Source organism: Lycium barbarum, chromosome 1 (genome assembly GCF_019175385.1).
Source record: "Lycium barbarum isolate Lr01 chromosome 1, ASM1917538v2, whole genome shotgun sequence".
NCBI lineage: Eukaryota > Viridiplantae > Streptophyta > Magnoliopsida > Solanales > Solanaceae > Lycium > Lycium barbarum.
The window spans coordinates 17,015,132-17,030,335 of NC_083337.1; the positions used below are offsets into that span (position 1 = coordinate 17,015,132).

Consider the following 15,204-nt stretch of genomic DNA (forward strand, 5'->3'; position numbering starts at 1 on the left):
TACAAAGATGAGAAATGGATCCTTTCCTTTCACATATTTAGGTTGTCCAGTGTTCTATGGAAGAAGGAAATTGATATACTATGAGGATCTGATCAAAAAAGTGATGAAAAGGATTCTATCTTGGCAAAACAGACTGCTATCTTTTGGAGGCAGATATGTGCTGATCAATCATGTGCTACAAACCATGCCAGTGTATTTACTATCAGCCATGAATCCTCCTTCTGGGGTGATAAAGCAACTGCACAAGATCTTTGCCAAATTCTTCTGGAGCAATACAGTAGGGGTGAAAAGCAAACATTGGGTGGCATGGGACAAATTATGTTTACCAAAAGATGAAGGAGGCATTGGTCTTAGATCACTAACTGATATATCCAAGGCTTTATTTGTTAAGTTGTGGTGGAATTTTAGATGTGGAAGAAGCTTATGGGGTAGTTACATGTTGAATAAATATTGCAAGAAATGGCATCCTATTATGGCAGTAGAGAGAGGAGGATATCACATATGGAAGAAGATGGTAAATATAAGAGATGAAGTTGAGCCACAGATATTCTGGTATCTGAGAAATGGAACTTCAAGTTTCTGGTATGAGAATTGGACAAGGCTTGGGGCATTATATTATATCATTCCTGATGCTGCTAGAGAGGAAGAAATAGAGGTTAGACAGTTTGTGAAGAATGGGGAATGGAACATGGAACTGTTAACAGCCACTCTAGATCAGGAATTGGCTCAGCATATCAAAGAAAATATCAAGGTACCAGTTGAAGAAGAGGATGATGAACCAAGTTGGATGCTGGAAACAAATGGCAGATTTTCAGTTAAATCTGCATGGGAATTTCTCAGACACAGAGAAAGCAAACAAGCAAATTATAAGTTCATGTGGGAGAAAGGGCTGCCAATAAAGATAAGTGTTTTCATGTGGAGAGTATGGAAAGGGAGAATCTCTACAGATGATATATTAAAAAGGATGATGATCAATATTCCATCAAGATGCTGGTGTTGTGAGGAGCATAAGGAGGAAACTGTAGGCCATTTATTTCTAACATCTTCCATAGCTGTCAAGTTATGGAAGTTTTTTGCTTCTTGTGCAGGTATCCCCACAGATGGAGTTGGTCTACATCAAATGATCGTGGCATGGTGGACTGCTGAGACAAAATCAAAATTGCAACCTATGTATAGAGCAATACCTGCAGTGATCATGTGGTCATTATGGAAGAGAAGAAACTCCATTAAACATGAAGGATCAGTGTCCTTCTTCAGACTGAAACAACAAGTACAACATATACTACATCAACTGATAAGGAAGAGATTCCCATGACTGCACATTGTATCTGCTGAGTGGGAATATATGCATCACCACCTCAGTAGATATAAACCAAAAGTTTATTATGCTAAGGTGGTCTGGATAATGCCACCTTCAGGGAGATTAAAATGCAATACAGATGGGGCAAGCAGGGGCAATCCTGGACTCAGTTCATATGGTTTCTGCATCAGAGATAGTAATGAGGATCTGGTCTATGCTGAAGCACAACAAATGGGAATGGCAACAAACATGGAAGCTTAAACTGTGGCTCTAAAACAAGCATTGAAGTTCTATAAAAAGCACAACCTTCAACAAGTGCAATTGAAGACTGATTCACTTGTCCTCCTAAACATCTTACAAGATACATGGACCACTCCATGGGAACTGAGGAGTCAGATAGAAGAGATCAAACAGGATATGAGAGTTATGCGGGTACAGATTAACCATATATTCAGAGAAGGCAACAGGTTGGCAGACTTTCTAGCAAACCAGGCTTTGGACCATGCAGGCATCAAAGTTCGTGACTTTATATTCATGCCATCAAAAGGAAGAAAAATTATCAACATGGACAAATTACAACTGCCTCAGCTGAGGATTAGAACAAGGAGGATCCAGCAGATTGATCATCAACAATGATACTACATATATGTATAATCATATGGTGTGTACATAGCTTTGGGTACAGACTTCAGCTATCATCAAATCAGATTCAACATGATCACAAAGGGCAGACTAGTTTAGGCTTACAGGATAGAACTAGAGAAATGTCTCTTAGTTTTTTAATTTTAGCTAGTTCATATTATAGACATGATGTAATAGACCAATTTTTCTTACCTTATTCATTTATTAATAAAAATTTCTGACAGGCCTGGCCTGGTAGAACACAATTATTTTAAAAAAAAAATCATGCCAAAAATGCTGAAATAAGTGCGGAAGTTCTAACTATTACAATCCCCAAAATTCGAAAGTCATGGTACAGGACTCTAAACTAAAACATGTCTAAAAATCTGAAGTCTAACAAATAAGTAATCCCTAATGTCCAGAGTACGAAAAGACATCATAGCAAGAAGATCTTCGGGCGGCCTGGCATGGGAAGAAGCTCACCCTAAAATCTGTCAACAATTATCCTCCACACTAGATGTGAGGACGAGCAACGGTCTCTATATCACAATTTGCACTCATAGAATGCAGCAAGGTTGTATCAGTACAAACACTATGTACCGGTAGATATCGTAGGCCGACTAAGATTAGTATCACGCATATTTTGTAAAATCAATAGAATAAAACAAGCCAGTTAACAGACATGAATATCAATAAATCAGAGCAACTCAACCAAGGAAAATCATAATCAAATCACCAAGAATGTCAAGCAATCACAATCACGTAAATAACAAAAATAAATTTACCACAATAACCTCACTCGTTGTACATACATGCTAGCTGATTTCTTAGCTTAGTAGTCATGACCTGCAGGGGACCCATGGTTTCCATGTACCACTCATTCCGGATCCACTCCTCGGACCCGAGCAAAAACTTCCGTCCCATAACGAACCTCGATCGCGGGACATATCAAAGTACCTCTCGTTTCCAGAACTATCCTCGGATCACAAGCCCATAATCTAGGTCACATGAATGTCTTTCCATACCTCTTACAAAATATTGTTTCTTACCTTTCTAATATCAACAATCAACTCATCATTTCATGTCACAATACCCTTGAAAAGATTATATTAGCTTCTCATTACAACACATCCACTGTAGATTCAATCACACAGGAATAATGGCACGGAGCCTACACAATCACTCAATCACATTCACATAGGAATTTAGCCACACAATACCATGCATGAAAACTAGACATGCTTTCTCCTGAGGAGATCACAAAACATACAATCAACTAACCAAAGTCTAACTTAAGTACCGTAACCTACCTCAAAGTAGAGCTGGAACACGCAGGTTACTCTGCTACAGCCTTTCCTTTCCTCAAAGCCTCAATAGTTTCACGGTCTAAAAATAGAAGACTCAATGAGTCACATTGCTCAATTCACAAACACTAAAGCAAGAATACCCTTCCCTTCCCCCATTATAAGGGTGGATGATTTTCTAGGTGATAAACAACCTATCAAGGCCCCTAGTATTCATTTACCATCAATTTATACAACATTCTATCAAATATTCCCATTACAAACAGTTTTCCATGGCAAAGACACCATTTTTATAGAACCCTAGGTCTCAAATCACTTAATTTATGATTCTAAATGTTCAATTTATGACAAATAGCAACTAATCAATCCATTTAAATGATAAATAAGCGATAATAACCCCAACCCATCAATTTTAGAAGGTTTATTGACATTTTAGGGTTTCTACTTCACTTTCACCATTAAAGACCCATGAAGATGATTACAACAATGAAGGGGAAGGGAATGATAGAATGAAAAGCAATAGAACTTACCTCTCAAGATTATCTTGCCCTAGCTTGAAAATTCTCTCTAGGTGCTTGTTGGGAAGTGTGTTGGTGTTATGTGAAAAGAGAAAATAAAATTGAGTATATAAAATTCGGGCTACTGTTTTACATCGACCGCTATAGCGGTCATCACGCTGCTGCAGCGGTACCAACCGCTATAGCGGCTCACCACAAAATCGATGTGATCGCTATGGTGGTCCATCTACCGCTATCGCGGTACCGCCATAGCAATACATTGCCCGCTACAGCGGCCACCAAGGAAAAAGGACGGCTGTTGGCAGCGGTTCGAGTACCGTCACAGCAGTACTCCTACCGCCATAGCGACTCGTTTTGGGCAGTGAACTCGATTTTGTCCAGTTTTTCCCTCTATCACCACACATTTCATCCAAGGCCTCAAAAACACAACACAAAACATGCACACATACACAAAGACGCCCTACGAATCCACCCACAGCCTCGAAATTCCCAACGGAGTCCTAATTTCCCATAACGACCGGAAGGGTCATTACAGCTATGCATTAGACAACACCAATTAATTCATGAAAAACTTTCCATTGATGCATACAACATATTACCAACATATGGATTGCAACACAATCGATAACAATTGGGTACTCAAGAATTTCCCTATTGCCACTCTTATCAGCCCATAACAACAGAATTACCACACAGGGAATCAAATTTAAAACAAATCAAATTTCAAACAAAAATAGTCATTAAGGCATTTTAACAAACAGGTTGTGCACAATTTTGCAAACTTCAAGGATTTCCACTCAGTGGGTACTCAAGGCTTCCCCACTTTTGCATCAAAAGCAATTCCCAATAATTTATCAACATACCAATCACACAAATTGACTATGGGTAGTCGAGAATTCCCCAATTTCAAACCTATACAACCCAAACAAATCAATGAAATCAACTTTTCTTTCCTTTTTGAAATAGACTACTGTTCAGATCGATGTTTGGGTGAAGAATCACATTACCCATATGATTTAATCATACATAGAAGACTAAGAAAAGAGAAGTTAGATTTTTCATACCTAATAAGTTGAGAGATGGTTGTTGAACTAAAATCTTATGCAACCTTGTAAGGAATTATATGGAACCCTAGTTCTGATTGATTTTGTGTGTAATGATTTTGAAAGAGGAAGAGATGGATTTAAAGAAAAGAAGGAGGGAACAATTGAAATGCTTGGGAGAAATGAAACGGTTCGTGTTTTGTGGGGTTTTAAAAAGGGCAGTTTTCTCTTTTCAAAAAGAAAAAATCGCAGGTCGGGTCGGGTAGGAGTGATCCGGTGTTTCACTATCTTGCACCACCTACGAGACGCAGGCTCTGATGCAGGCGGTGTCACTTGCCCGCAGGTGGTGACAGAGATTTCACCACTTTTAAGCTCTCCTTTTGGTCAATCTGTGAGACATAGGTGATGACGCAGGCACAACCTGCAAGTCGCATGTGATGACGCAGGTTGTGCCCTTGAGCATTTTGCCAATTTTCCCTTCTTTTTATGTTCCGTCTCACTCCTACACACTCAAACAAACATCAAAAACATCACGCAAATAAAAATAACATACAATCATAAAAGTAAAAGCTTGGGTTGCCTCCCAAGAAGCGCTTGATTTAACGTCGCGGCACGATGGTTTTACCTTTTTCATGGTTCTTTGAGGTAGATGACCTCAATTATCTTCACTTCATTGGGTAAGCCCAAATAATGCTTAACTCGGTGCCCATTCACCTTGATTCAATCTCCACTTTGGCACACAATCTCAATTGTTCCATATGGGAACACTTGGGTGACTTCGAAGGGATCGGACCACTTAAGCTTTCTCAAGCCTTAGCATGTAGAAAATGTGAACAATCAATATAATCTCAAGTAACTTTCCTATCTCTAGCTCAAGTTATTAGATGAGGTTTAAAGCCCCAAATTCTTGTTAGTTAATCTTTCCCAACCTCAATCTTCCTCTCTCGAGCTCAAATCGAAGTAAATGGGCGGGTCTTAGGATTAGCTAATCCCTTAAGAAACATTAAAGAACAAGATTAATTAAAACAACATTAACTTACTTCGTTAGCAATAAAAATCATTCAATACATAAGCAAAACAAGAGTTTCATCCAACACTTTAATCATAGAATATTTCCATAAACAAGATTCAAGTGAAGAAAATAAATACTACACACTTAGATATTCAATACAAAGTAAGGAATCAAAGAAATGGAGAAAAGTTTAACAAATTTCTCAACCCAATCTTCAATCCCCAAGTGTGGGTGTTAGAACCTAGCTCTCCAAGACTTGTAAAATGGCCAAAGATGATATTAATTTACCCCAAGTCTTTCTTCTATAGTTCCCCAACTTTTTCACTCAAAATAAGACCAAAACAACCCCATATTTTCAGATTTTGCAAAACTATCCAATTTCTGCACTTCTAGCCATTTTTGTCATTTCTTCAATTTGGCCTCTTTTTGACTTTATTTTCACTTGGTTTCTTCCGATCACTTGTAAATCACATAAAACCTGTAAAATGGATGTAAACAATATCAAATGCACTATTTTCTCAATCAAACATAGCAAAAATATAAGATTAAAGAAGAGATAAGTTGGTAAAATACCCACTTATCAAACCCCCAAACTTAAACTATTGCTTGTCCTCAAGCAATTCAAAACATACAATATCCTTCTGATGTATCGACTCAATAGTGCGTCAATATCATACCAAGTCAAAAAGTCTACTTTAAGCACAAACACATGACTTTGATTGGTACCAATAATTAATCTAAAAAATATGAATCACCAACTTCTCAAAAACTCTTTTTTTTTTAAAAAAAAATGTTCAAATACCAAACTAATAAAAGTAGCAATCACTAAAGCCTCAAAATTTACCTCATTACCATAAAATAACTTTGTTTTGTTCATTCCTCTCAATTGGAAAATGGAACAAATTCACAAATCAAATTCTCACGTGCCCTTACAATTAAGAGAGAATCCCAAACTCATAAAATGCAATTCAAAATACAATTGGGATACAAATGGGAAGAATTAACTCTCTCTCACACAAAGATGTTCAAATGCACAGAAGTAGTACCATAGGCTTGCCCTTCATGTATTTTTCCCATGTAGACACACTTGGTTCAAAATCAATTAGGACTTAAAGGGTTGTAATGTAGGCTTTTGGTTAAGGTAGGACACAATTTGGGTAAGAGTGACTCAAACCTCCCTAAGTGCTACAATTTGCAACAATCAAAGCACACTTCCTTTCAAACTTTTCCACCATTTTCTTCATTTTTCTTTTCACCAACTAGTCTTCCCTTTATTCACAACTCTTTATTATTCCTTCCTTTTTTTTTCTTTTTTCAAAATAACAAGGAAGTTTCCATTTTTTTTTCTATTGTACTACTTCATTTTTTTCTTTCACCTTTTCACCTTAAGGTAACTCCCACATCACAATTTTTTTCAACCATCACCCCCAAACTTAGGCTTTTAGCCTATGTTTGCACTTTCAAAACACTTAGGGAGGTGAGATGCCAAAAGATAGTTCAATAAAGAACAAAAGGTTAAAGCGTGTAATATGGTTGCCAAAGAAAAGGTTAAAGGCTCAAAAGGGGTTGACTAGGGAAAATATGCAAGGGTAGGATATTTAAGGCACAAAAATGGCCCAAGGAAGGCTTAACATCATTTTTTAAACCAAGTGTAGTCTAGAATTTCGCCTTGAAACTGATTCCGGGCAAGTTCTATACCCAAATAATGCAAAAGAATTCACAAATAAACCTCACCACACATGGCACATGAAAAATCTAGTAGAATATGCATCCAGGAATCAATTGAAATAAATGAACTCAAAAAGTCACCCATAGCCTAAAGAGACTAATTAGTGAAAGTAAGAGCCAAAAATTGAGTCTAAAAGTCACAACAAGAATCCTTACTTCAATCGTTTTTCTTTTTCAAAAATCAAGAATTCATACGCCAAGGTGTAAATAAGTTGGTACCAAGCAAGCCAAAAGTTAGCCAAAGGGCAAAAAATCACATCCCAACACCATTTTTACTCCTAAACTACCTAACTAAGAACGGAAATAAAATAATAAAAGTGACTAGCATGATAGTTTGCAAAGTCAGCGTACCAAGGGATCATGTCATGTGACCCTGCCACTACTTACTCATCCGAAAATGCTTCATTTACATCAAGACCGTCCGATGGACGCCCACCTTCCTCAAGACGAGATAAATGATCCACTACTTGGTTTTCACATCCCTTCCTATAGTTGACTTCAAAGTCAAACTCTTGCAATAGAAGAACCCAACAGATTAACCTTAGTTTTGCTAGCGGAGGTCCGCATGATCGATGTGAACAACCACATGAGTTCCCAACAAATAAGCACGGAATTTGTCAAAGGCGAAGACAATGGCAAGCAACTCTTGTTCGGTGACTGTATAATTCATTTGAGCTCCATTAAGAGTCTTGCTTGCATAATAGATGGGATGAAAGAGCTTTTCACGCCTTTGACCAAGAACAGCTCCCATTCCAAAACCACTTGCATCACACATTAATTCAAACAGTTTAGACCGATCCGGAGCAATAATGATAGGGGCCGACGTGAGCTTTTCTTTCAAGCATGCAAAGGCCTTGAGGTAAGAATTATCGAACACAAACTTGGTTTCTTTTTCCAACAACTTGCACATGGGGTTAGAAACCTTTGAGAAGTATTTGATGAACCTCCTATAGAAGTCGGCATGGCCTAGGAAGCTTCGGACACCCTTCACGGTAATTGGAGAAGGAAGCTTAATGATAACTTCAATCTTTGCTTTGTCAACCTCTATCCCATCTTTCAAAATTTTATGACCAAGCACAATACCCTCTTTCACCCTAAAGTGACATTTTTTCCAATTGAGAACCAAGTTCGTTACCTCACTTCTCTTCAAAACTTGGGCTAGATTCCCAAAACAATTATCGAAAGAACCTCCTACTATAGAAAAGTAGTCCATGAAAATTTCAATGGACTCCTCAACCATGTCGGAGAAAATGGACATCGTGCACCGTTGGAGAGTTGCGGGTGCATTGCACAAACCAAAGGGCATCCTCTTGAAAGCAAATGTCCCATAAGGACAAGTAAAAGTGATTTTCTCTTGATCTTCGGGAGCAATAGTGATTTGATTGTACCCTGAATAGCCATCTAGAAAGCAATAGAAAGACCTCCACGCAAGCCTATCAAGCATTAGTCCATGAAAGGCATTGGGAAGTGGTCTTTCTTGGTCCAACGATTTAGCTTTCAGTAATCCATGCAAACTCTCCAATCGGTCACCGTGCGTGTTGGGATCAATTCATTCTTCTCATTAGGAACCACGGTGACACCTTATTTTTTAGGCACACATTACACCAGACTTATCAATTCACTCTGGCATCTAACCACTAGATGATTTCTTTCTTAACCACTTCTTGCATGGAAGGATTTAAGCTCCTTTGGTGCACAACAGTCGGCAAACATTCCTCATCAAGTTGAATTTTATGAGTGCAAATATCGGGGAGAATTCCTTGAATGTCCGCAATAGACCATCCAATTTCCTTTTTTAATCTCCGCAATATCACCAACAATCTCTCAATTTGTTCTTCAGTTAATCGGGTGAAAACAATAACGGGTAAAGTGTTGTTAGGGCCAAGAAATTCATACCTCAAATGTGAAGGGAGAGGTTTGAGTTCCAAAGTAGGTGGTTCAATAATTGATGGCTTTGTGGAGGAGTTTCTCGGTTTTCCAAATCAAGATCAAGTTTCTTGGAATGTTAGTCGTAAGACCCCAAGCCTACCAACGCCTTCACCGTCTCCTCGAAATCTTCATAGTTTTCCCCATCATAATTCATCAACACCGCCGCTAAGACTTCACCAACATATTCTTGCTCGATGGTTGTTTCTACCACTTCATCAATAGTGCCAATCACCAACACCACACTCATGTCCGCCGGTTGATTCATGAATTTACAATATGGAATGTGCTTTCCTCATTGTTCATCTGGAATTTGAAGTCACCCCTTTAAACATCGACAAGAGCTCACCCAATGACTAGGAATGGTCGCCCAAGATAATGGGGACCTTGAAGTCAACCTCATAATCCAAAATAACAAAGTCGGCCGAAAATATGAAACAGTCCACCCTCACAAGCACATCAAAGAGAATTCCAATCGGCTTCTTCACGGTTCGATCCGCCATTAGTAACCTCATTTTTATGGGTTGGGGAGTGAGCAAGCACAACTTGTTGAATGTAGCAAGCAGCATCAAATTGATACTTGTACCAAGGTCACACAACACTTTGGCAAATTTATACGCCCCAATGGTATATGGAATAGTGAAAGCTCTGGGGTCCTCCTTCTTTTGAACTAAAGCCTTCATAATGATGGAGCTACAATGATGTGTAATATCCCTTGTTCCGAAGCTAGTTTGCCTCCTCTTGGTGACAAGATGTTTCATAAACTTAGCGTACCCCGCTATTTGTTCAAAGGCTTCCACCAATGGGATGTTGATAGAAAGTTGCTTCAAATTTTCAACGAACTTTATAAATTTGCCATCATCCGCCTTCTTTGCTAGCCTTTGAGTAAATGGAGGAGACTTTGGAACAGACGGTAAAGCCCTTGGTACCTTCTTTACCGTTTCCTTGCTTTTTGAAGCTTCATCATTTTTCGGCACTTCTTCAATAATAATGGGCTTTTCAATACTAACCTGCTTCTTCTTTGGAGTAACTTCTTCTTCAATATCTATAGGCTCTTTAATAATATCCTCATCATCAACAACCAATTTATCTTTCACCAACTTCTCTTCCCTAATTGTCTTGCCACTCCTAGTAGTGATTGCATGGCATTTATGATCACCATCATTCTTTGGGTTTGCAACCGTATCACTAGGGAGTGTGCCATTTTGTCTTTGGTTTAGAATAGCCGAGATTTGGCTAAGTTGTGATTTCAATTGCTTGATGGAAGTTGAGTGAGAACTTAAAACTTTCCCCATGCTTTTCATTTCATCTGTTGTTTCCTTGCAAAAGGAATCAGTTGACTCCACTTTTTTCAATACTCTTGATAGCATATCCTCCATTTTAGAACTAGCGGGTCGCTAGTGGATGGTTGGCTTGAAATAAGTTGTTTCCCCTTGGGTGGGACATAAGGATTTGAGCTCCGGTAGTTGTTGTAATTGTTCTTGTAGCCACCTTTATTGTTGTCCCGCCATTGTGAGTTCCCTCGCTCTTTGTTCCAACCTTGATTCCCTTGAACTTGCCGCTAAGGTTCTTGATTGTAACCTTGGTATTTAGGCCGGGAACCCCCCACTTGATTGTTTACAAAATTGGCCTCTTCATTATACATTTGGAAGCATTATTCATCTAGAGGGCTCCCTTCACAAGACACTATCACATTAACCCGCTTCGTGCTTCCACTCAACACATGCTTCATGAGAAGCTCCATTGGAGTGACCAACTTTGCCATTATTTCATCTCTTTCTTCCACCTTCTTGATTGTCTCCCGAGACAATACTATTTTGGAAGGACCTCCTCCAACTACTTCCACTTCTCTAGTATGCCAAGCTTTGTTGGTCTTATTTAATTTGTATAAGAGAGAACTCATAACATCATAAGAATTGTCCATCATGGACCCACCCGCAATATTATTAGTCACCGACTTGTTGACTGAATTAAGTGACAAATAAAATGTTTGGAGGAGAATGCTATCGGGCAACCCATGCTTTCGAAAACTCTTGAATTTCTTTTTAAATCGATTCCAAGCCTCAAGTAGAGCCTCATTCAGAAGTTGACGAAAGTTTTTAATTTCATCACGTAGTTGCAACATCCGGGATGGAGGGAAGAACTTCTTGAGGAAAGCTTGAGTCAATTCCTCCCAATTAGTGATAGACTAGGACGGAAGATCATCCAACCATATGGTGGCTTCCCTCGTGAGAGAGAACGAGAAAAGCATCAACTTGACCGTCTCGCTTGAGACGTTCGGATGCACGTTGGTGGTACACACCCCAAGAAAGTTCTTAAGGTTCCTATTCGGGTCATCAGTGGCTAGACCTCCTAATAAGACCTTAGTGTTGAGAAGGGGCAGCATGATGTTATTTACATGGAAACTCGCATTCTCTTGGACCTGAGGTGGGGGGATAGCGGTTGCATACCCAGTCTCCTCTACCATGCCATCATCGGAATCGGAATCAATCATTTCACTTGAATCAACACAATCAACAACAAGAAAGTAAGAAGAGAAATAAAGACTGAAAGTAGAGTTTACACTAATTGGTAAATTTCTAGACCGTATTCCCCGACAACGGCACCAAAATTTGATACACCCAAATTACACCTTTAAAATAGGAGTAAAGCGGTCGTTGTTCAACTATAGAACCCAAAGAGGTTAGGATCGCGTTCTACCGAGAATACAATGAAGAAATATACTTGCTAAGTGTAACGCTCAACTATTAGTCTATATTTCTAGGGAAAGGGGGATAATAATGATTGGTTTGAAGTTTATTAACTAATTTCTCGTTAATTGTTGTTAAAGAGATAATCTATTGGTAAATGGACTAAGGTTATGGTTCCAAAGGAAAGTAATGCAATTGGGTATCAATTCAACTTATTTATATGCTTAGATATAGTAAACAATGGGTTGCTCAATTTTTATCAAAAGTCTTTCAACCAAATTAGTAAATCTCATTACTAAACTTTCCAAGCCTTAGAATGTTGCAAATAAGAATACTCATTTCTAGTCTCAAGTAGCTTTCCTATTCCTAGCTCAAGCTATTAGATGGGGTTTAAAGCCCTAAATTCTTGCTATTAACTCTTTTCCTAACTTACAATTTTTTTCCAAGCAAAGTACAAGTATTTAGGCACAAATAATGATGGCCACCAATAAGAGTAGTTCAAGCATGAAGAGTTAATAGAAAACGCCTTTTAACATACAAATATATATAGTCGGAATACAAAAACCCAATCACATAACTAACACATTTGGTCCCACAACTTTAGCTAATGGGTTTAGCTACTCATTTTCATTAAATAAAAAACAAGAGTAAAGTAAATATGCATAAATCTTACAATGAGTTACGAAGAAGAAGACAAAAAGTGCACGATTCCTCTTTAAAGCCTTCAACAACCAATGCTAAGTGCCTTTACTACAAAGAGACAAGAAACTCAATATAGAATGCCTTTTACAAAACCCTAGGAGAGTATTTATAACATCCTAAAAACATACACCAGCTTTGGACAAAAATACCCCTACGTTCCTAACATGCGAGCCGCGGGTGGTACGTTCTTCACTGAATGTGTGGCAGCATCTGCGGCATCATATGTGTCTCGCAGGTGGCACCTGCATCTCAAAGGTGTTGCTCGCAGGTATTGCTTCCAGGTGCTGCTTCCAATTCCCAATTTATCCAAAGTGACTGACACCTTCTGCGTTCTATCTGTGTCTCGCAGGTATGACCTGCGAATAGCAGGTCATGCTTTCCTTAATCCTTGGCCTGTTTTGCTCCATTTTGCTCCGTTATACTCTCCGAACATCTTATCCTACAAAACGACACAAACACAAGAAAAGTAACACCAAAAGTACTTGAAGAGTTACAAAAGTCTAAAGAATTATCATCGAATGTGTCGTAATTTCACGGCACATCAGATATACTCGGTCAATCGGTAGATTTGATATCTTTGAACAGTCGAACTTTGGTATATACCTAGAAAATATATGTCACACAATTAACCTTTAACAGTGTTTGATTCTCATTGTTGTATTTGTTTCAGTCATAAATATCGCTTGATTTCATAAGTGCATAGAGAATTGACCTTATAGAATTCTCCTTGAAATGAATTACACTTCACGCTCACATAGATGATACCTAAAAGGTAGATACGCTATTTGATAATATCATATCAAACATAGAAACTGTTAAAAAGTCTTAACGTTTTATCCTTGATACTGAACGTCGATGTCATCACGAGAAAGAACCAAAAATTTGTTTGAAAATGTTGAAACCTCAATCATATATTTGTTTGATCTCTTTGAACCTAGATCATGGAATCTCCAGTCTTCTAGGTAGGGTTACCGCCATGATGATTTGTCCTTGGCCATAGTCCCATTCCATTTGATGATTTCTCAACTGCCTCTTAGTTAGGCCTTTGTAAGTTGATCGGTACAGTATCTTTTGATTTTACATAATCAATCGTGGTAAACCACTAGAGAACAATTGTCTAATAATATTATTTCTTCATAGTATGTGACGATATTTTCTAGTATACATAGCGATTCTTGCCTTTCTTACGTTATACATAGCGATTCTTGCCTTTCTTGTGTTGTGACGATATTCTTTGTTATACATAGTGATTCCTATTGTTGTTTGACTATCGCAATGTATGCTATAGGGCAAATGATTTGGGCCAATCATCATCATTATTATTATTATCATTATTATTATATTACTATTATAATTATTATTATTATCATTATCATTATCATTATTATCATTATTATTATTATTATCATTATCATTATTATCGTTATCATCATTATCATTATGATCATCATCATTATCATTATCATATTATTATTATTATATACGAGTCTAAAACCTGCCTTCAGCTAGTAGCTATTATCTATATGGAATTTTTGCCCTTATTGTGTCTTACTCTTAGCTAAATTTGTATTGATACCAAGCATTTGCATGTCTTTTGAGACCACTTCCTGCCATGTAATTTTAAGTCTATCCCGTCTCTTTTTAACACCTTCACTTACAATAACTTCACACCTACGAACCAGTGCATCTATAGATCGATGCAAAACATGTCCAACCCATCTCAAGCGACCTTCTCACATTTATCCTTAATTTGTGCTACATGCAACTTTTGGTGGATGTGGTCATTTCTAATCTTATCTAATCTGGTATGACAGCATATTAATTTTAGCATCCGCATCTTCGCAACACTATGTTGGACTTTAGCAGCCCAACATTCACTACCATATAACATAGTCGGTCTTATAGTTGTTTTATAGAACTTACCTTTTACGTTGGTAAGTATCCTTCTATGACATAACACCCCGGTAGCACTTCTCAATGTCAACCATCCGGTTTTAATTCTATTAGTAACGTCTTCATCTATCATTACATTCTCTTGAAACAACGAACCTAGATATCTACATTATTTACATTTTGGCACTGCAATTCCATCTAGTCTCACCTCAACTTCTCTCCTTTTATGTTGACTAAACCTGCAATGCATGTATTCAGTCTTACTTCTACTTATCCGAAAACTCTTATCTCTAACATGCTTATCCATAGTTCAAGTGTTTGGTTGATACTCTTGCTAGTTTCATCAATTAACACAATATCATAAGCAATAGCATACGTCATGGGACCTCCTCTTGTATTGTGTTGGTTAGCTTGTCCATAACTATGCAAACAAGTAGCAATTGCCAATTCTTGGTGTAAATTCACTG

The 15,204-nt window shown here is 38.0% G+C and overlaps 1 protein-coding gene across 1 annotated transcript; it reads right to left on the bottom strand.

Annotated features, from left to right (window-relative positions):
* Positions 1–9,808: 9,808 nt before the first annotated feature.
* On the bottom strand, positions 9,809–10,831 carry LOC132610212 (uncharacterized). The gene has a single exon (XM_060324502.1). The coding sequence runs from the start codon at positions 10,829–10,831 to the stop codon at positions 9,809–9,811; it is 1,023 nt and encodes a 340-aa protein (XP_060180485.1).
* Positions 10,832–15,204: the final 4,373 nt, after the last annotated feature.